Source organism: Crocuta crocuta, unplaced genomic scaffold, assembly GCF_008692635.1.
Source record: "Crocuta crocuta isolate KB4526 unplaced genomic scaffold, BGI_CrCroc_1.0 scaffold433, whole genome shotgun sequence".
NCBI classification, from domain to species: Eukaryota; Metazoa; Chordata; class Mammalia; order Carnivora; family Hyaenidae; genus Crocuta; species Crocuta crocuta.
The window spans coordinates 49093-70421 of NW_027530001.1; the positions used below are offsets into that span (position 1 = coordinate 49093).

General features: G+C 36.3%; 1 protein-coding gene across 7 annotated transcripts in view; it reads right to left on the reverse strand.

Annotated features, from left to right (window-relative positions):
- The window catches only part of MECOM (MDS1 and EVI1 complex locus), a 62625-nt gene that overhangs the window by 40174 nt on the left and 1122 nt on the right, over window positions 1–21329 (reverse strand). For all 7 annotated transcript variants that reach the window (XM_077763638.1, XM_077763634.1, XM_077763633.1 and 4 more), the window contains exons 2-4: window positions 19365–19499; window positions 7440–7542; window positions 3892–4108 (exon numbers count right to left, since the gene is read on the reverse strand). In XM_077763638.1, coding sequence (XP_077619764.1) covers window positions 3892–4108; window positions 7440–7488 — 266 coding nt within the window. In that variant the 5' untranslated portion in view covers window positions 7489–7542; window positions 19365–19499. The remainder of the gene's footprint in view (window positions 1–3891; window positions 4109–7439; window positions 7543–19364; window positions 19500–21329) is intronic.

Here is a 21329-nt window from a genome sequence, read left to right on the forward strand (position 1 = left end):
GAGGGAGGAAGGGAGGGAGAGAAAGAAAAAGACAGACTTTGACTGGAGGAAGTTATAAATTAAAAGAGACACAAGAGAGGTGCCTGGGTGGCTCAGTCAGTTAAGCATCTGACTTTGGCTAGGACATGATCTCACGGTTCTTGAGTTCAAGCCCCACGCTGGGCTCTCAACTGACAGCTCAGAGCCTGGAGCCTGCTTCAGATTCTGGGTCTCCCTCCCTCCCTCTCTGCCCCTTCTCAACTCACACTCTGTCTCTCTTTCTCTCAAAAATAATAAATAAACATTAAAAGTTTTTTAATGAAAAAATTTAAAAGAGACAGAAGAGACATGCCAACCAATTGGCAGATCTTATTATGATCGTAATTCAAACAAAAAACTAAAAATAACGAGATAATGGAGGGGGGAACTGAGCACTGACTTTATATTTGGTAGTATTTAGGAATCATTATTTTTAAAGTGTGGTGTAGAAACTTGTGTTTTAAAGAGTCCTTTTTTTCTACAGATACATACTGAGGTATTTATGAATAAAATGACATAATGTCCAGGATTTGTTTCAATACTCCAAACAAGTATAGCTGAGACAAGACTGGCCTCGTATGATAATTACTGAAACTGAGCATGTGGGGGTTTATTACACCATCCTCCCTAGTTCTGTATATTTTGAAACTTTACATAGTAAAAAGATATTTTTAAAAATAAAAAATCCTACCAAGCATGCAAGCACTCTTTCTTTGCCATGTTTTATTTTTCTGTGAGATAAATACTCTAAAGTTGAGTATCAGTAAGACCCCTGTGCACCTAGAATATACCCCGTAGTTGGTTAGACTGTGTGCATGGCATGGTGCGTGACAAAAAGAAGTGTCCTTTCTCATATCTTGATAAATTAGAAATGTCTTTCCCATTTGTTTTCTCTTCTGCAGCTTCCTCTCTACAACTCTATTCATATTGGCACATGAACTTATTTTTCCTTCCCCATGAGTCAGTCGACTTTGTAATGCTATTCTGTTTGAGCACAAATGGTGATATCTCTGTGAACAAAAGGTGCCAGTAGAGTACAGGTGTGTGAGTCACAAGAACAGTCCTACCTTTATCTACGATATGTAATCCTCTGTTTGTTACACAAGTTGAAATGTTATTAAGGGAGTTAAGAGGGAGATATCATCAGCTGCACTTATTATTAACCTGAGTCAGGGACATCTTCCAAAATCATGGCACAGATTCATATACTTGCTGTCAGCCTCAGCAACCCCAGAAGGCATGCCATTTGATGACATGTATTCCAATATGTATGTCAAATCATAAACTCTGAAATCTAATGGGAGAGATAGGCCAGTAGATTGAGTCTTATTCGTGTGCCCTTACTCCAAGGATATGATCGGGCTTCCAGAGAACAGTACATGGCATATGAGGAGAGAAAGATCTAGCAGCACAAGGAGAACTCTTTTCTTTCTTTCTTTCTTTCTCTTTCTTTCTTTCTTTCTTTCTTTCTTTCTTTCTTTCTTTCTTTCTTTCTTTCTTTCTGTCTCCCTCTCTCTGTCTCTCTCTCTCTCTCTCTTTCTCCCTCCCTCCCTCCCTTCCTTCCTTCTAATCTAGAATAAAATCCATATTGTTCCATGGAACTATCAGCTATCAGCTAATCAATGATAAAGAATCAAAAGGCAACTGGTTCTTATAAAACCAAATGTGTGTTTCTTTCACTGGATGCCAAACACAGGAGGCATCCAGTCAGCCATTAATGAGGCTTCACTCTTCATAGAACTTCATCCTATTTTGTAGAGCCTTGCCTAGCTTTCCAGGGTCTTTTCAATTTTTGCATATTCACCTTTGTTCCTTGCTCTTTGTTGTTTGTTCTTTTTTGGGAGGCAGGGGGTATTTTTCTCAACATTTGATAGAAAAGATACAGAACAATTATCATGTCAAAAAAGGATTTCTCATTTGTTTAAAGTGTAAAGCAACAACATAGGATCCAATAAAGGGGAAAATATTCAGGGAATGTAAGTTCTGCACATGACTAAATTATATAACCAAAAACACCACTCGCATGGTTGACCTCAGGCTGCATGGTGACATTCTATATCCATCTGGCTGAGTTACCAAAAAGTAAGTTCTTAGGGCTCATCCAATACCAGATAAATAGGTTTCCTTATTGTTTCCCACCGAATGCTTGACTGAAGGAACCAAACTGACAGTTGGTTTTGGTTGAAGTAGAGTTGACTCAGCCTCAATCCCAGAGCCAGTAAGAATAAGAATCTCTCTCTACCTAGGTGTCACCATACACTTCTAGTGGGAGGTAGGAATTACATTTTAGTGTCTAATCCACCGTTTTTTGTTTTATAATGCTGTCCGTTATTTTGATAGCAAAATTGAAAGAAATAATACAGAATCTCTGGCATCAGAGATACTGCTTTACAGTAATAAATACTTTCCTTACCCACAGGTATTTATTAGTCTCATTCTATTTTTTAATTTGGGCACAATTACATTTATGAGACATGCTCTGACTTTTTTCTATTACAAATTTAGGTTTTAGCAAACATTTATAACAGATTGATTCTCTATGTGGATTTATATTAAATGGTAAAGATGAGTTTGAAGGGTACTGGGCAAGCCCTTCTTTTCCCACAATGTTTTCTCTCTAAAAGCTAAATCAGGCCAGAATTTTCAAGCCTAGACATTTATTCTTTTGACTCAGTCTCCTCAAGGAATGGGTTATCCTTGATGCTGATTGAAGTTGTTTATCCATTAAAATCAATGACTACAATATGAAATCTTTTCCTGTAAGAAGTCTAGACAGAGAAGAGGATGCAGGACCATCAATGGAGGTGAAAAGGAGAGAGAAGAAGGGGAGACACTGAGGAAAGAAAGGGAACAACATGATAAAGTGAAACAGATGAAGTATCCAAGGTCAACCATGAGTAATTCACACTCTTAAGGCCAGTTGATACACTACCATAGCCATTTAAATACACGGTTATGTTCATTTGAGGTTCTGATTATAAATTCCAAGGATCATTTCTGGACTTAAAAGCAAAGAAATAAATACAATTGTTAAAACTGTTTGTGGGCCAAGGCAAAAATCGTTAGGTAGAAGCAAACAGAAAACGTATTAGCTGCTTCTGTATCTCTGATCAGAAAAACTATTTTGAAACATAATAATCAATGTAGTTCTCAAAGGGTAGGCTCCAGGTTTGCTGTTTTCTTTAATAGAAGTAAAAAAAAAGTTCTTGAATGAAGTTCAAAAGCCTATAAAAAGTTATTATATTGCTGATACATGATTTTCACTTTGTTAAAAATAAGTATTAAAGAATAATTTCATTTAGATTATGTTTATTTTTTGCCTTTTGGGAAATAAAGCATTTGCTTCATTGGGCATGATTTTGTTATTCTTTTATATATGTGCAGCTTAGATAGTTGAAATTAAATCCATGGGTTACAGTGATCTATCAAAAGGTCATCGATCTTTCAGTAAGTGTATACCAGAACCAATCTTTTTTTTTTTTTAATCAACTAGGTGTTTCTGGAACCAGCTTTACTCTTTGACAAATGATTAGTTTAAATGGCATCAGTGTCATTCTAGCGTTCTTGATCCTTCCTCTAAGTCATAGTTTGTGCTGTAACATTACGCTTTCTTTCAGTTGCCGATAATACTGCTTAAATATAAACATACTATTTTCCATCTAGCATCAAAATAACTAATTCCAACTTGCTTGTGAACATTTTACAGATAAGAGTTTCCAGGGAAAACTGATTTATGAGCATGTCACTGACACACTTGTCAGGTTCATCACAATTCCAAATTTCCCATCTGAATACATTCTGAAAACTCAGCATAACTGCATTTTATTGGCAGAGGAAATAACATGTCTCATAGTGCAAGAAGCCATTTCTAACCTTTGCAAATCAGGGAACACTTGGTCACATTCCTTACACTCCTGGATTGAGTGTATCTCTCGGAGATCGTTCTCACTTTCGAGCTTTTGTTGGAAGTCCTCTTCCACCATTGAAAATGCTGAGTGAGGGGTGCTGCAGGGGAACTTCTGGTGATCTGCTAGTTCCGCCTTGGACTCAAAGAGCTGGTCACAGTCTTCACAGCGATACTGCCGCTCTTCTGCGAAAATAATTCAGATGTTACCAGGACTGGGCGATCAGAAGTGTCACCACAAACCGGCAGTTTTAATTGAGTTATGAAAGACGTAATAGAAATCATTTAGTTGTTATTTCCACCACTTCAATTTTAATATGAATTAAAAGGAATACATATACAGGACAGAGCCTGGCACAATAGCATGCTGGCTGCGGCTACAGTACAGCCTTCTTACCAGATAAAACCTTATGGCTTAAACCCTTCTGGGGTTTGATATTCACATGACATTAAAAGTAATAATGACTCCTTACTGCGCATAATCTAGTCCCTCAACCCTGTTCACAGATTATTGATATTTCTCAAAACCCGATCATGAGAAATTATATGACACATTTTTAATTCCAACTTCAGATGAAGCTATTCAAGCTAAGAGAAGTTCAGAAACCAGTCAGGGACTAGAGAGCCAAGTGGTTGTGCCAGGATTTGAACCCATCTCTGTCTCATACACTTCTCACTGTGCCATGTTACCTGGAGGGCACATGGGACACAGAGTCCCTCTCTGAGTCATGCTTACACCTGATTAGTATCAGTAAACTTGGATGTTTCATTACATTCATCATTACCACATAATGGGACATGGGATGTTTTTAGTACCCTTCTAGGCTAATTTATGTTACCTTAGGGTCAGCACTAATTGGCAGGGCCTTGTTAAACAGCCAACATATCATGAATTTGCCCTTTGAATCGGTAAGATAAATAAATGGTAACAGTGGCGACTAGAGATAAAAAGGTTATAAGGTGTCAGGCAGTGATGGTATTACACCTATTCTCTCCATCTGAAGAGCTTTTTGCCTGCTCATGAGGCCATACTATGCACAGATCACACACACACACAAACACACACACATACACACAATCACAGAAGGCTTGAAAACAACTCAGAATGCTGAAAAGACACCCCGAGCAGCATGATACACAATCCCTGTTTTATAGACCTGCAGCCAGGACCCAGCTTTTCATTGACTGAATGTTTTTGAGGGAATATTTTAGTCACCAACAAATGTGAGGCATTTTGCTAGGGAAAGACTATATAAGAAACTCAAGGGGATACACATGTGAACAAATAGAAGGTGATATACTTTATGGCAGATACATGCGTAAGGCCTAAAGGAGCTCAGAGGAACATGTCTAATCCATCTAATCTGAAGAAGAAAGGCTCAGAAAAGGCTTTGTAATGAGCAAGCATCAGGCAGGGATGAGGGAGGATGTTCCAGGAAGTGGGAACAGCGTGGACCAATGATCAAGGCCAGGAAGAGCATGGCAGCTTGTGGAAAAGCAAAACTGTAGTAAAATAGGGCAGGTTGATAGGGTGCACATAGGGGACCAAAAGGAAGTGAAGTCAGAGAAGGTAGCATGTCCCTCAGGGATTTGGGGGATCCATGCTGAGAAAGGAACTGAAAGCCACTGAAAGTCACAAACCCTAAACATGGTGTGAGAAGCAAAAGAGAGGTCAAAAGAGACACCACTCCTCTAATCCACATACAAAACTGGTTTCACTTCAATGAAACCAGTAACAGGGGGGCCAGAACAGTAAAGAAAGCAGCATGTTGATGTAATAGACTGTGTCAACTTTGGACCATAGAGGGTTAAGGAAGAAGGGGGCATTCTAAAATAAATCACCTCATCTCTAAAAACAGATTTCTCGATGACATTAATCAGGTAATGGGGCCTTTTCCTAGAATCTGTTATACTATTCACAATATTTAAGATCTACATTTAGGATCTCACCAGCAGCCTGAACACAAACAGAATCTCCAAGCCACAGAATGGGTGGGAAGGCCTAGGTTTTACAGACAGTAAGACCTCGGTTTGAAAGCTGACTCTCCCTCTTTCTAGTCATGTGGTCTTGGCCAACTTACCTAGCCTTAGGTAGCCTCAGTTTCTCTATCTGTATAATAGAAATGACTCCTCTCTTACAGGATTGATCTATGTATATGACTAAATGAGGTAATAAATGGAGAGCATATAATATCCGGTATATAGTGTGTGTGTGTGTGTGTGTATGACACAATGAAAACAAAAAGCATCTGATGAGTTCAAGGGTGTTGTAAAGGAAGATAATCTATGAATGGTAGCCCTAAAAGAATAGTCATTTTTACTGAGGCTTTTTAGAATAGTAAGCTAATCACTCATACTTCTACAAATAATTGTTGGAAAACCTTTTTAGGTCTAACATTCCCCAGGGAAGGTTGCTTTGCACTAGAGAAAGTTCAGATTACGTTTCATATCCTATGCCTTCATGCCTCAGCTGTCCCAGACCCCATTGGGTAAGACTCCCTATTCAGGCTTAAGCTCTACCAGGTTGGTTGAGAACACCGGGTTTCTATGAAGAAAACAATTTCCAGAAGGTTCTCAAAAATATAACTGGTATAATCTACAAAGAGACAGAATGCAGCTCAGCCAAAGGAAAAAAATGTTCAAGTAAAGAGCTAGCCAAAACCGGTAGCTTCCTTCGCAAGAGCTACAGAGCGCAGAGGCTGAAGTTTTCCTGTCTGGAAGGCCAAAGGGATGGGAGGTGGCTCTGTCTCCACCTGTCAGCTAAGCTGGAGTGAGTAACCCTTCCCAGTGGCCCTTCCAACTCTAAAACATTCTAAAGACACCACTAGATTATGTTGAACTAAATCATGTTATATTAGGAGAAAGAAATAGGAAAGAGAAAGAAAAAAGTACTAAATTCTCATCCCAATGGCAGCACTTCAATACGGGTAGAATTTTCACTTGATCTGTCCTGTACACACATAACTAATAATTCTAATTCATTTGATTTAGAATAGGCCTCTGGCAAATACAAATTTCTCTGGCTGTAAAATTCCCTCATGTGTATTTTTCTCCCAAACCCCTTCCCCCAGCCCTCTCCCGTATTGACACACCAGCGAGGATTTTACTCAAATAGACATACTTTTCCCAGGAATAGAACATTAGACGGGAAGAAACATCCACTACACTTACAAAAGCCCAAACTGAGCTCCCTGAAATGACTTTTGTATAGGGAAAGGATTCTCACCATAGGCTAAGGTATCGACAAAAACGCTTAACCGTATGATATCTCAGTTGAAACACTCAGAATTCCTTTGGTCTCCACTTGAGGCAAGACCTCTACTTACTTGAACTTCACAGTAATATTAGCCAGACGTCGAGCCAAGAAAAGAACCACTCACAAGAGAAGGAGTTTTGTGAAAAGTGACATTGAAGAGCCAGGAAAACTGACAAATACCAAGTGTGATGGACCCATGGGGGATGGTCCATCACAACAGCTGAATGAGGGCAATGAGGATGGGGTGTGAACAGTACTAACCATGGATATCCGGAGCCATAGTTTCATGGGGATAGTCTTCACTCTTCATGAACAGCAGGAGCTCCTCTCCTGGTGCAATGTCTGTGACTACTCTATAAAATATCTTCAAGACACCAGAAAGGGTGGGGCGGGAAGAGAGAAAGAAGTGAATATTAAGAAAGGGCAAGCTATGCACTAATATCTGTACATTTTCTCAGAGCATAACAAAAATATTTCTTATTATTTTTGTCTAAAGAAGTGTGACTTCCTGTTTTAGGTCCTGGAAATTAGCCTTCTGATGACCAATGGAAAGCTGCGATTCTCATGCCAGGTCACAAATGTTTCCCAAATCCGACCTCACCTATCAAGTTGTCTTAAGGCAAGGCTTAACATGTCGCATACACCTTTGTGTCATGGTTAGCAAAGAACTTTCCCTTCTCTGAACCACACACGTCCTCCCTCAGCATGTTCTCCAAAGCAGCACCTTCCCAACAAGGTGTTTTTAAGGGAATAAGTTGGAAGGACATGACATAAAGAACTGGTCTGTAGAGCACATCGTCAAAGGAGATTATTTTGTTTTTAAAAAACTTGATCCCTCTCTCACCAATCATCAGTACTCCCAGGTCCAGGCCTTGACCTCATGCCCCAGCTCCTGATTCCCACTCTCTGACTCATTCACCAGGGTGGTAGGGGGTGGTGCTTATTCCCCTGCTTTCTAGCAAAATTCTGAGGAGGAAAAAAGTCAGATAAATCTGTTAATGACTGCCTAAACTGCTGGAGGGCAAGTGTGGACCTATAATCTCCTAGAACTGCCTACTTTCCCCCCAACACCTTGACCAGCTACACTGTGTGACCTTAGGCAAGTCATCGTCCAACTTACTTGTCTGGGCTCCAGGGTTTTTTCATTTAAATGCATTTAATTCACAAAAAAATACAAATATCTAATTCGTTACCTTATGCACCTGAAACTAAAATAATGTTATATGACAATTACATCTCAATAAAAAAAAATCACTTAATCATGAAACTGTTTAAGGTGCTTATTCATTTTATCACAAAAATGTTCTTAGTTTTTAAATTTTATTCTAAGATTATATGTTACATAACAATTCCATGACCAGGTAGAGGTTGTAGAAGAAAGAATGCGGTTACACAATTAACTGGTGAAAGTGAGACCAGTAACACACACACACACACACACACACACACACACACACTACCAAAAGCAGCAACAAAGACAGTAAATAAACGATGGATTTGATTCTGCTCAGTCTCAATCCAATGGGGAGAAAACTCACATCACACAAATTACTAAGAACTATGAGAATATATTTTTAGAGGGCATTGCTTTAACTCTGCTGGTTTCTTACAGGATATTTGATATTTCAAACTGAGAAAAATTGAGTAGGTTAATATCTTATAAGATCAACAGAAATGTGCATAACTTTAATTGTATTTATCTATTTGTTTATCTTCTGAAAAGCAGAGGATATCAAATGTAAGCATGTGCCTCTTTATTCCAGTAGGTGGCTCTAAAGTCCAATTGTTTACTTTTTTCTATAAAAACATCACAGTAGAAAATTGTGCTAAATTCAAAAAATAACTCAATGAGCAGTGTTTTCTGTTTAGTTTCTTTCCTGTCAAAATAAAATCATTCTTTTTCATTCAACAGTAATTTAACCAGGTGAAGTGGGTTTACAGAAAATAATTCCAAACATAAAATGTTCTAGAATATGACCTAAGATTCTTTATATCCACCCACAGATAGACTCGAGCTATCTTAAGAAAATTATTCCATGCTATGTGCTATTTCTACAAAAACGAGTGAATTTTCAGTTTGTATCTTATTAACCCTAACCCTCACACTTCCCTGTTTCTGGCAGTACATTGAGAGGAACAGCCCTATTCAAAAAGTTATCAGATTGAAAAAAAAGTGATTGTGCATTTGCTTTGTTCCCCCTCAACCTTCCAGTTAAATGCTTATAAGTACCCTATTTCATTCTGGAGTTCTATTTCCCCTTAGAAAACAATGGACTTCTCTCAACAGTTTGAATCACCTCTTTTTTTGGCATCTCTCAAAGGTTTAACTTATTAGCTTCCTTTCCAACAACATGTTGACATTTGAATTGTGACATATTAGAACTTTTCGGTGGCTTCTCGGAAATAGTGAGGTTAAAGAGACAAAACCCTGCAAGACCGTAAAGCAGTGCAATTGTCTCTGTTGGGGATCGCTGCTTCGTTAGACATACATGGCAGGTCATTTTAAGAAAGTATCATGATATCACCATTTCTTTGTAGTCCACTATTAATCATGTCTCGTTTAATTCCATTTTAGACTTACTCAATCCAATGTGAGCAGTCCAAGAAACAAAAGAAAATGATAGGTACATTGTAACTATATTTTATAGAGACAATTCTCTTTGCAGCGACATAGATCACTACTGTAATTTCCCTTTAAGTGTCCAGATTGTCATGTGAAGAATATTGAGTGCATAAAAAATAAAAGACACGGAAGAGTGTTGATGTTGGCTTTATTTACTGGAGGTAAAAGGTGACATTCCAGGCCATGAAAGGCAAGGCAAAGCAGAGTGGGTTTTAACTTCAGGGTGTTCTTTTCGATTTTAAGTGAATTTTTATGGTGCTCATGAAACTGAGGTTTGAAAAGAACTGGCAAGCGCCAGACGTAATGAGGGCAGATTCTGGGCACGCTTCCTCACATAGCAGTAAGAATGTGCCTCAAAGTCCCATCTACCACACCCTTACAATTCTAGTGCTTTCTTTCAAGGTGTTGCTACCACTTGCGATCCTCTTTATATCTCATCTCTCCGGATCTTAGATTGGGCAAAATTCTGTTTTTCCACCTATGATTACAATGGCCCCCATATCTAATTTGAATACTCAAATCCAGTGCTGTCGACATCTAAAGTTAATTTATGTCCTAGCAATAATAATACACAGGCAGGCCTTTGAGAGAGGAGAGGAGTGGTTTAAACAAAAACATAGTGACAATTTGTTGTCTCCAAACAATTGTGTTGAGGAATGATGGAACGGAATCTTGGAGGAATCAAGCCTTTCGGAAATAAGATATCACATCTACACTTTTATGTTATAAAACAGGTCTTTCAGCAAATAAGATACAATAAATAACAGAAGTGACTTATGTAGCTTTTTTCCCACAGGTTTGTATATTAAGTATTCTTGGCCATGCTCCTAAAAAATATAACCGTAACGTCTTTAAACCCAGTATATTCTCAAAATCTCGGCTCTATGGCAGTCCTATGAATTATATGTTATCTGAGTTACGTACCAGAAGCAGAGATCCTACCAATATAACCTCTCTGGTTTTTGTGTTGGAGAAAAATGGAAGGGAATCAATTACTCTGTTAAATTCCATAAAAGAAAAGATCTCTTCTCCCATCAGGGGGTTCTATGGAAAAAGTTATCTGGATCCAAAATAAAAATGTTCTGATCTGGGATTTTGTGATGAATTCAACTCAAGTACATAAAGAGGGACCCCAAAGACTCAAACACTTGAAAAAGTTCAAATTGATACAAAAGGGTTGTTGATTTATTATTTTGTTGTGTTCTCAAAATGGTTTATTACAGGGGAAAAAAACTCAGTTCTTCACAATATAAGTTGAAAGATAAGAGGAACAGGACCTTAGAGTATAAGAAAATAGGAATATATAAAAATTCCATTCTTTTAAAAGTCATGATAAATATTTTTAAAATGTGTTAACTCCTCCAGAATTTTCTGTTTGGTAGCTAATACCAAATTCCAGAAACACAACATGTTATGACCATGACCTAAGTGTCCATACATTTGACACGTTTTAAAGTTAAGGTGTTTTTTCCATTTTATCATATAAAAACTTTAAGTTTCTCAGTATCTTTGTGGGCTCTCTTTATATTTCCAAAGCTATATTTCCATCTTTTTAAGTCTGGATAAATATCTAGATCTCTGGATGCCTGAATTTATAAGAAGGAATATTTATAGTTAATATTTAGTAGATCATTTTGTACATTTTTTATTTTTTAAATTCGCTTAAATAGCATAGTAGTGAAATTTCTGAACATGTTTTTTAATGCTAAGTCTTTCAAGTATTTGAAAATAAAACTTGAAATGCCCCAAATTGTTCACTTTTACTAGTGGTAAAATTCACAATTTAAGGCATACATGTAATACTACACATGTATATAGGAATTACTCTAAACATAACTATTATACTTAATGTATTTTAATCAAACCTTGAAACAAATTCCAAATGCCAAAAGAATATCCATTTACTTAATGTTCAGAAGGCTAAGCTAGAGATAAAAGGCCATGATGATTGGATTTGATTTAACAAATTTTAGATTTCCAAAAGTATATTTTCATACAATGTTATATGTAAGTATATATGTGCCCAAGCACATATATTTTATATGTGATGTGTAAATGTGGCACAGTATACACCTTGGGGAAATTTTTAATTTGCATATAATACAAATAATCTCATATTTTATGTATTAATATCAATAATGTTTAACAGAATATGCTTAATTCGAATTATATATCATATAAGTGATATGTAATTATGTAGTATATTTTATATAGTACATTTTTTACAATGTACTACTCTACATACATACATAACACACGTACATACTCTACATACATACATAACATACATTATGTAGAGTTATATATTATTTATAGTTGGAATTGGAATTCATCATATTTTGTTAAACATTTATCTTGTTATGTTATTTCAGTCCAAAAGCACAAGCACTAAAAGAGTATGGACGCTTATAGGCATTCCATTAGAAAAGTTAATAGACTATAAAAGACTTTAGACGAATTCTGTTTTATACTGTCAAGGCCTGTGTTCAACCTAATCCTCCATCAAATAGACAATGCTACTATTTGTATTTATAAATGGTAATAATATGGGTCCTTGTTTATTATCCTATAAAATAGAAAAATCTAGAATCTGTCAGACCAGACTTACAGTCTAGTTTGCTATGCTTGGATCAATTTAAAGTATTGTGCTTGTACTATTGAGACAGAAGAGAAATTCAGTGCATAGCGGGGGAAACAAAAAAAAAAAGAAAACACATCATTTACTTTTAAAAAGATGAACAAGGCCTCATTGTTATGAATCCCCGTTTATTTTTCCTGGTCAAGCACTGAAGTTTTATTTATGCTTAATAGACTGCATTTGGCATGTCTAAAAATGACACAAGTGTGAATTATGAATGACCTTCAACCTATTCAGGAAGTTGTAATAATTGAAATAATAGAGAAATATACTCCCTGCAGAATCTGTACTGAGAGACAACTTTTTCAGACTATTGCTGTCCTTCTTGCTTTGAAGTTGACAGTTGATTTCTTCCTCTTTCAGCTACCCAAATTCACCCTGACTGCTTTATTTTCTATAGCTTCATGCAATTTAGCAGTCAGAAGACTAGGAAAGGCTGAATGGAACTTTAACATTTGGAAGGTAGGTGGGAGGGGAGGAGGTGACAGTTTGCATATCTGAACAAAGTCAACATTAGATATGAACACATCTGTCAGCCTTGGTGCTGCAGAGAGTTCACATCAGGTCCACAAAGACAATGTGTGCATATGAGCTGGCTTTTGAAAACATAGTCTGGATGCCTGATCAACCCACAGCAGTGTGGGAAACTTTAATGTTCAAGAGGACAGGAGTAATGTCAAGTTTTTAGCCTCTAGAAGAAGGACTCCTATCATACTTTCTCGGCCATATTGGTAAGAGATACAAGAAGTGTCTACAGGAGACCTAGAGATTGATGACAGAATGGAAAGATATTTGTCCAACAGAACAGATGCTTTATCATGGCCAAGTTCCACCAAAGCAAACCACCCATAGTTTCCTTCATTTCTCCAAAGAGGTGGCATATTTGTCTTTAGGATGCCAGTCTAAAGACTAAAAGGTATTTTGAGAAATAAAAGGTACTTTTATTGTACTTCATTGTTAACAACATGAAGAGAAAGCCAGGTATAACTTATTGGAATGACACATAACAGAGAACTGACCGTTGCTTTTAGTTTGTATAAATAGATCAAATGATAAAGATCCACCTGCTATTATACCTGAAGCCCACAGTGTTCCCAGCCTGGAAGTCTTATAAATTTCAATTAAATGGCCTCTAAGGATCACTCTACAGACTCCACAAGAAATAGCCACTAGCCACGTGTCTTTAATGTGGCCATTTCATCTGATTCTATGAAAACTGGTCATTCTGCATGGTTTCAGAATGCCTGGGAAGAGTTCCATCATTACATGATGAGGAAGCTAAAGATCATCTTTGGGTTTTTTACCAGGCTGAAGGCTTTTCTTGTGTTCTTGACCAACATGTTTTCCTCCTTAATGGATTGTAATGCATTCTGATGACTATCTTTTTGGCACCATTCCAGAAAGAGCGGAGTCTCCTATGGATGTGATGCTTTGAGATCCTCCTGAATGAAAGGTTTCCTATGCATGCAAACACTAATTACTCAAAATGTGTGCAGAATACTTCAGGTCATCCACTTACTGAACTTCTGTGATTTGTTAATCTTCATAAAATTCCTAGTCTGCGTGGCGTTATGGCTGTCTTGTGTCCTGAGTATCATTACACAAGGGAAACTTTTTCTGGGTGGAGGGAGGGCAGTGCTGTTTGTTTTATCATGTGAATATCAAATGGCAAACTATGTCTGAGACAGTTTCATCTTCGGGTGAAGGAAGTAACTTATCAGCCAGACAACATCCCCCCGCCCAGAGTCAGCTTAGGCACCGTTCACAAGGCCAGTCTCTGGGTATTGCCAGCTGGCATTCATCTTAAAACAGCAGAGCATAACTTTGGTATAAAAGTGGAACTTGACTTAAAAGGAAAGTGAAGAAAATGCCCAAAGCCAATAATAATTTTAACATCAAAAGAGGTCATAGAAAATGTGGACAGAAATCCTTGTAAAGGAAGAGCAAATTAACAAATTACCTGACAGTTGACGCAAACAGTTTTAAAAAGTGGGAAGAGGTGAACAAATTACATTTTGCTTTTTACATAGCTGGTCTTCCCTGCTTTTTTGGTACAAATTACATTAATTGAATAATTCAGGAAAACGTTTTTTTCTCAGTAAAAAGCCAAAGAAAATAACTTGATAATTGAGCCCATAATAAGCTTGCAGTAATAGTACTGGTCTAGTGTCACAGCCATCTGATAGAAGCATTGACGTGGACCTAAGGAGAGAGGGAAAGTGGGTGTGCCAATCCAGCCATGATCGTCCTGGAAGCAGTTAAAACTTTATAAGGTAAAGCACAAACGAGAACAATGCCTGTTCCAACTGAAAACACTGTAGAATCTTGCTGCCGTTCATTAACCACAAGAGAGCTGGCAGAATCCCCTAAGTGAATGGTGACCTTGATTTCTCTGAGGGGCCCTCATTCTTCTATATCTTATTTCTTCAAAATATACATCAGGCATTGGATAATCTCTTATTGACACATTTCTTTTTATTCAAAGTGAACAGCAGACTTCTCTTATTCTACTTACTAAATACCAGCTGTCAAGGGCCTGTTTAAAAATGAAAGGACTTATCACCTTGTGTAAATGACAAGATTAATAATGTCCTGGGTTTCTGAGAACTTTATTCCAGTTATAGACCACGTTAAGGGCAGGCCAGGAGTTTGAATGAAACCCGTGTTCCTTTCTATGATCAGAATACACACATACATATAAAATGTTACCCCAAAGCACACACCCAGCTCATTCTAATTATCATGAGTGGAAAGCCAAGTCTTGAGTCTAAAAAGTCAACTTACATGACTTGTGCCTTCATGACCTGTCTGATTACAACTAATATAGTTTCACCATAAAGTAGTAGAGGAAAACCTGTGTCCAAAGAGCTACTGCATAAGTGCCTCAAATTTATGAACATATCATAGATGAGAACTGGCCTTGTTTGAGGTGGATAGGGGTCTATGAGTCATCTTGTCTTTGATCAAGGTAAAGGTATAGAAATGTGGAGGTTTGAGGAAACTTATCAAAGGATGGAGGGAAAGGCAGAAGTGGGCTGAGACCAAATCTAAAGCAGTGTGCTACCTCCACCCAGCAGAATGGTCTGTAAAGATATCTACAAGACATCAAAGGAAAGGACATCAAAATATCCAGAATAAAAAAGAAAGAAAACCTCAGCAAACCATCTAGATGTTTGCCTCCTTAACATTAGACACATGGGTGATTCTAGATGTAAAAGAAACTCAAAGTAATTAACTGTGTTCATGCTTCCTCTACGTATTTGGCCCTCCTGAGGATCTATTCTGGAAATAGCTGTCATTATCCAACTCTCTGCTTCTGATCCTACCCTGCGCTACCTCACAGTGCCAGCTCTTGCTCCTGAAAACAACCAGGGACAATTTCAGACTGGCAAAATGTAAAAATATTGAAGCATTGTCTGTCTCAATAAAAATATCTAGCTAAATGTGGTCCCACAGCAGTGTGGCTATGTAACATTGTACACAAACTTTAAGGACTATAGGGAAAATAATTAGGACTTCAAGGATAAAAAACCTTGGATATTATAATAGATCTTCTATTTTATGACCTGAATGTGTTTGGAGCTTAATTGACTAGTGTCTTTAGTGTGGCCTTCTTCTATAAAGATAAATTACTATAGTTAATGTAATATTTTCAGGGAGCTGGTAAAGGATATCAGCCAGAAGCTGTAGCTACTTAGCAATTATGATTTAAGCACTCATACTAGTATTTTCATAACTCCTATCTCCAAAAACATCACTGCAATAATTTTGAAAACATGAAGAGACATCTAAAAACAATAAGCTCGAGTCTTTCTAGGAAGCATTAAGAAAGAAAACTGTCACAAAGCTGACTCTGGCCTGGAAAAAAAAAACAACAACCCTGAAATAAAATAATTCACAGAAATCTACTCGAAAATTTAAATTCAGGAAAATCCCCTCAAATAAAATGCTTGTATACAGGTATTAGAAAAATGTTAATTGAATGGCCTTTGTTTTTATGAGATGAACCAGATTACACCCCTTTCCAACTTTACTTGAAAATCAAAACCCATGCTGTTTCTAAGTACTTCTTCACCACCAAACAAATCAAATATGGGTTTTATCCAGTACACACGTTCTACCATCTCACTATCATCAACTGTATTATCATCTTAACAAGAACATTCACTTTTATATCACTCCTCCACATCATTATAAAACTGATCCAAATTGACTAAGCTTGATCTTTAATGTCAGAATTTCTAAAAATATCTACCTTTGCAAAAATAAACTATATCTCATACACCTTTGTTTTGTCCTGGGCCATCTTTTCCCTTCCTTATTAGATACCATAATTATTCCCATGACTAGGCTATAGTGGAAAGATCCGTCTGACATTCTTCCTCTTTAGACTCCTGAACTTATACCTGTCATGGTATTAAAATTCATTTAAAAAATTTGAGTTCTATCTCAGAATTGGAACGAAGAGAAATATTTTTTTTTATAATTTCTTGAGAGTGTTTCATTTACTTTTGCGTCGTGCAGGTGAGTTGATGTTGCTTGTGTTTAATAATTACCCCTGATCCAGTGTCTCTCTTTATGGACCTTAAATATATCTCACACAATGGGAGTGTTCCTTATGTGATGAGTTGACTTGCTTACCACTTGGCAGCTCTTACTCCTCATGGAAAAGAGAGCGAAAAAATAGACCTACAGAATCTCTTTAGTCAGCTCTTTTTTTCACTGTACCTAGTCCAACATTCACATTTCAAAGCTGTCTGAAATCGCAGTCTTAATTAACTTTTAGAACTATGCATACAAGCTTATAAGATGAATACGTTTATAACATATGCATACATTATTTGAGTATCTATTCTCTTTTGTCTTGTCAACTGGGCTAAGCAGGATTGTATGCCTATACTGCCTATCACACAAATCTGACTTTTACCTCTGGCTTTCCTGTCTCCTTGTTTATGGGTGAACTTACTTGACCATGTAATGTCAATTTCACAATGATGTTATTTGATATGCAGTCTGTTACCATCTTAGATTTCTGCCAGCATAACACACATATTTAAAATGAATGCTTACAGAAATAATAGGTATGTGTCTAATATTGACCTTTTATGTTTTTCCTGATTAACTATTTTCCTTGATTCTTCCATTAAAATAAGTAAACATGCTATTCATTATGGTATGAAACCAGCATATTTTCTTTGGAAAGCAATCTATTTTACAACATGTACCTCAAAGGTAACTGTGTTAAAATATAAATGCCTACCCTAATCAGCAAGCTAATTCACAGTCAGCAATAGGAAAACAGTTTCGCTTTTTTAATGTAATTAAGATTCCCAATGATGAGTGCATTTACTATAAAATAGTAGACACATAAATGTTAAATGAAAAAAATGTAGTGGCCACGAGTCCCATTCTTACACCATTCTTTCACTGATCCTACAACAGTTTGATCTGCCCAGAGAGATAGCTCCTATTGTCAGTAAATATGGATAGCAAATAATTATTATGATATAATTACATTATTTCATCTTACAGCTCCCTTTTGAGGTCCATCAGCTCCTTTCTTTTAAGAAACATAGCCTGAAAAAATCATTCATTTATAGAACATCTATGTGTTTCCCACATCTACAAATAGCATGTGCTCAAAAAGTGCTGTTGTTGATGTGACAGTGACTCATATGACAAACTTGGGATATTTTCTGCCCCCAATCAATAGCTAATTTAATGATGTTTTCCTTTGTCAATAATGCCTCTTGTTTTCTTACAGCAAAAACAAACAAAAAAAAAAGCTCAATTGACTGGTTTATTATTTTTGAAATATGTTGAAGATTTTTAAATGATTCCCATTTAAACCTAATTTTACAATTTACTACCTAATAGAGTTTAGTCAGTAAAAATTATCTGGTAGCTGGTAAAATGCCAAAGCATAATCTCATAATGATGATTGAAACAGAGTCTTAGACCATATGATGCTAGCATTACTTAACAGCTTTCAACTGGAAACATCTAATTTAAACTTTTCCTTTTCTTGGTGGTGATTTTCACAATAAATTTGCCAAACAACTATTTTAATATGGTCTTTGAAACATATATAATTTAGGCAACCATTGGGTTAAAAGAAATAAATGATGGGTGACATAATTAAAATTCTAACCCAGCAGTTTTTATAAAACAAAAAATTAACAGGCTAAACCTCTTGTTGTTTTAGGTATTGTCATACTAAGTTACAAGATTCATAACCTAACTTTATTGAGTGCAAAATATGCTTCATGATATTTTCATGATCTTATTTCATAGCTATTGTTATTACAGTTCACCTCACTACATGGGCCTCCATAAAGCAATTTCCAGCAGTGATATTTTTCTAGTTTTCACATATACAAAAAACTATTTTGATTAACCTAAAAGTGTTACTCCTTTATAATCAGGCAAGTCAATATAAAATGCATAGTGAGATGAGTCCACATATAGGTCATCCATATATATCTACCTACTACTTCAAGTAAGATATATATGATATTTCAAGTGTATCACTTCCAATTTCTGCACAAATTCATAAAGTGTTCTTGAGTATCGCAATACTTTCTATGAATGTTTCCTTATTATGGTGGTAAAGAAACAAAGGTGAAGAATATCTAGCAATAAATAGTGCTCAGTGTTTAAATCATCCAATCACACTCGGAAAACTAAAACATTTATGAAGTTTACTGTTACAAAGTGAGTAAAGCACCCAAAAAAGTAGCACTGAAAGAAAACAGTGCTGCAAATAACTTTATTCTGCATCTTACTTATATTTGTGCATTACCTTTCACCCTATCAACAAACAGGCCACAAGGGTCTCCTGTAGCTCACTGTTATTTTTATTCTTCAGGCTTCGCTGATACTTTAGTGCTTTCAAAGAAAAGACAAGAAAATCTTTACAACGTACCTGGTCATTTATCTGGCATGCAACGAGGTTGTGCTGATCATAACAGCCAGCGAACCTGATGTACTTGAGCCAGCTTCCTACATCTGGTTGACTAGCATCTACGCAGAACTTCACATTGCAAAACTCATCTAAAATCTGGAAGGAAGAAGATGAGAACAATCAGTTTCCACATCAGTTCATTCATTAGAATAGTTAATTGCTTGAAAATATTTCACTCGTGTGTAGTCCTCCTTTAGATCCTTTTTAAAAAAGTCAGACAGTATGCATATTAATAAAGGAGGTATGATAATAAATTATCTTAGAAGCGGCAATGTACTGTTTTTTAAAGGAAAAAAGCGGTTGTAAATTATTGCAAAAACTGATCAATTGATTTCAAAAAAATCCTTGTTTTCCTTGTTATGCATGAATGAGTGCTATTGACTTAGTCCTATTCAATGTGATTTTTCTAAAAAGTAATATTGAATAGCACATACTGACATAGTATTTCTAAACTAAGTAGTCAATGTTTTAGGTTCAGATTGTCTTCCCATGAAAGTGTATACTTTCACATTTTTGTCCTTTAAACTAATTCAATTAAAAAACTTTAAATACTATTAAATTTCTTTTCACTCTCTATTTCACTACCATGAAACAATTAAATCACACCCTTAATTGAAAAAGATAAGAAGATTTGTCCGGTAGATATTTCTGACAAAACTTAAGAAAAACAAATGAAAACAAACGATTGATACACACTCATGCAAAATATGGCACCCTAATGTTTTAGTTAACACATGCCAATGCATGTTTCAATTTTATGTTTAGTAAGCAAAATAACAAAACTGGCTTGTGGACAAGTAAAATATATATCATAATACTGTAATAAATTGCCATCATTAAATATGCTTGTGTATTGGTATTTTTCATGAGATTTTTACATTTGGCCTATCCTGAATATTAATCATTACTTAGGACACCTATTAAACAAAAATTGAAATGGGAAACGTCCATTTTGAGGTTTTGCATACTTAAACAAAGCTTTTCCGATTCACTGGCGGCAATAATGTTTTAAACATCAATATTAAAAGCTGGAGAGTCTCTACCTAATACCAAGTAACTAGAAAAGCTGGTAATGTTAATGTCAATCAGTTAATGCAAACTTGAGGAAGTTTCCTATCACAGACTAAGTAAGACACTCTAGAATGAAAAATCATCAAATAACTCCCAGAGAACCTTGCTGTATCTACACCTATCTAAAAGTAAAAACTAAACTCTTTGGTATATAGACCAAAAGCAATCTTGCATAGAATTCAGGTAATCACCTAGTTGCAGATTCAACTCATTAACTCACCACAAACTTCAAGAAGAAGCCCAGGGCTCTGAGAGCTCTAGTCAACAGGCATTATGAATAAGTCTTTGGCCATGAGGCAATTAAAGGGCAATAAGTAGTCCCACAATTTAAAAAAGAAAAATCAAAACAGAAGATAAGGATAGTAATTGCTACACACACATACAGACACACACACACACACGTCTTTTTCAAGACACCTCTTCACACTCACAACAGCAAGTCTACACTAAATACCCTCTCTAGTGAGAAAGACAGATGTTAACAATTTCTTATTTTTAAAATTACAAACTTTAACTTGTTTTCTTCAACTCTCAATGCTGATTAACTCAAATGGCAACTTGAGATACCCCTCCCAGATGTCTACGAGGAGCATAAATAACAGTAGCAATACACATTTTAAAATAGTAAAAAGTTGGGATTTTTGTTTTGTTAGTTTTTTTGGCTTGTTTGGTTTCTGGTATTTGTTTTCTTGACCAGCAAAAACAAAAAGGCAGTTCGACTGACACACGAGAGAAATATTTAGTGAAGGAAATAGGGTGAAGTCAGTGAAATGCAACACCAGTTCCATTTCATATTTGCAGAAATAGGTGGAAAACTTGTTAATTTCAAAGTCAAGCATCATCTATCCCCTTAGC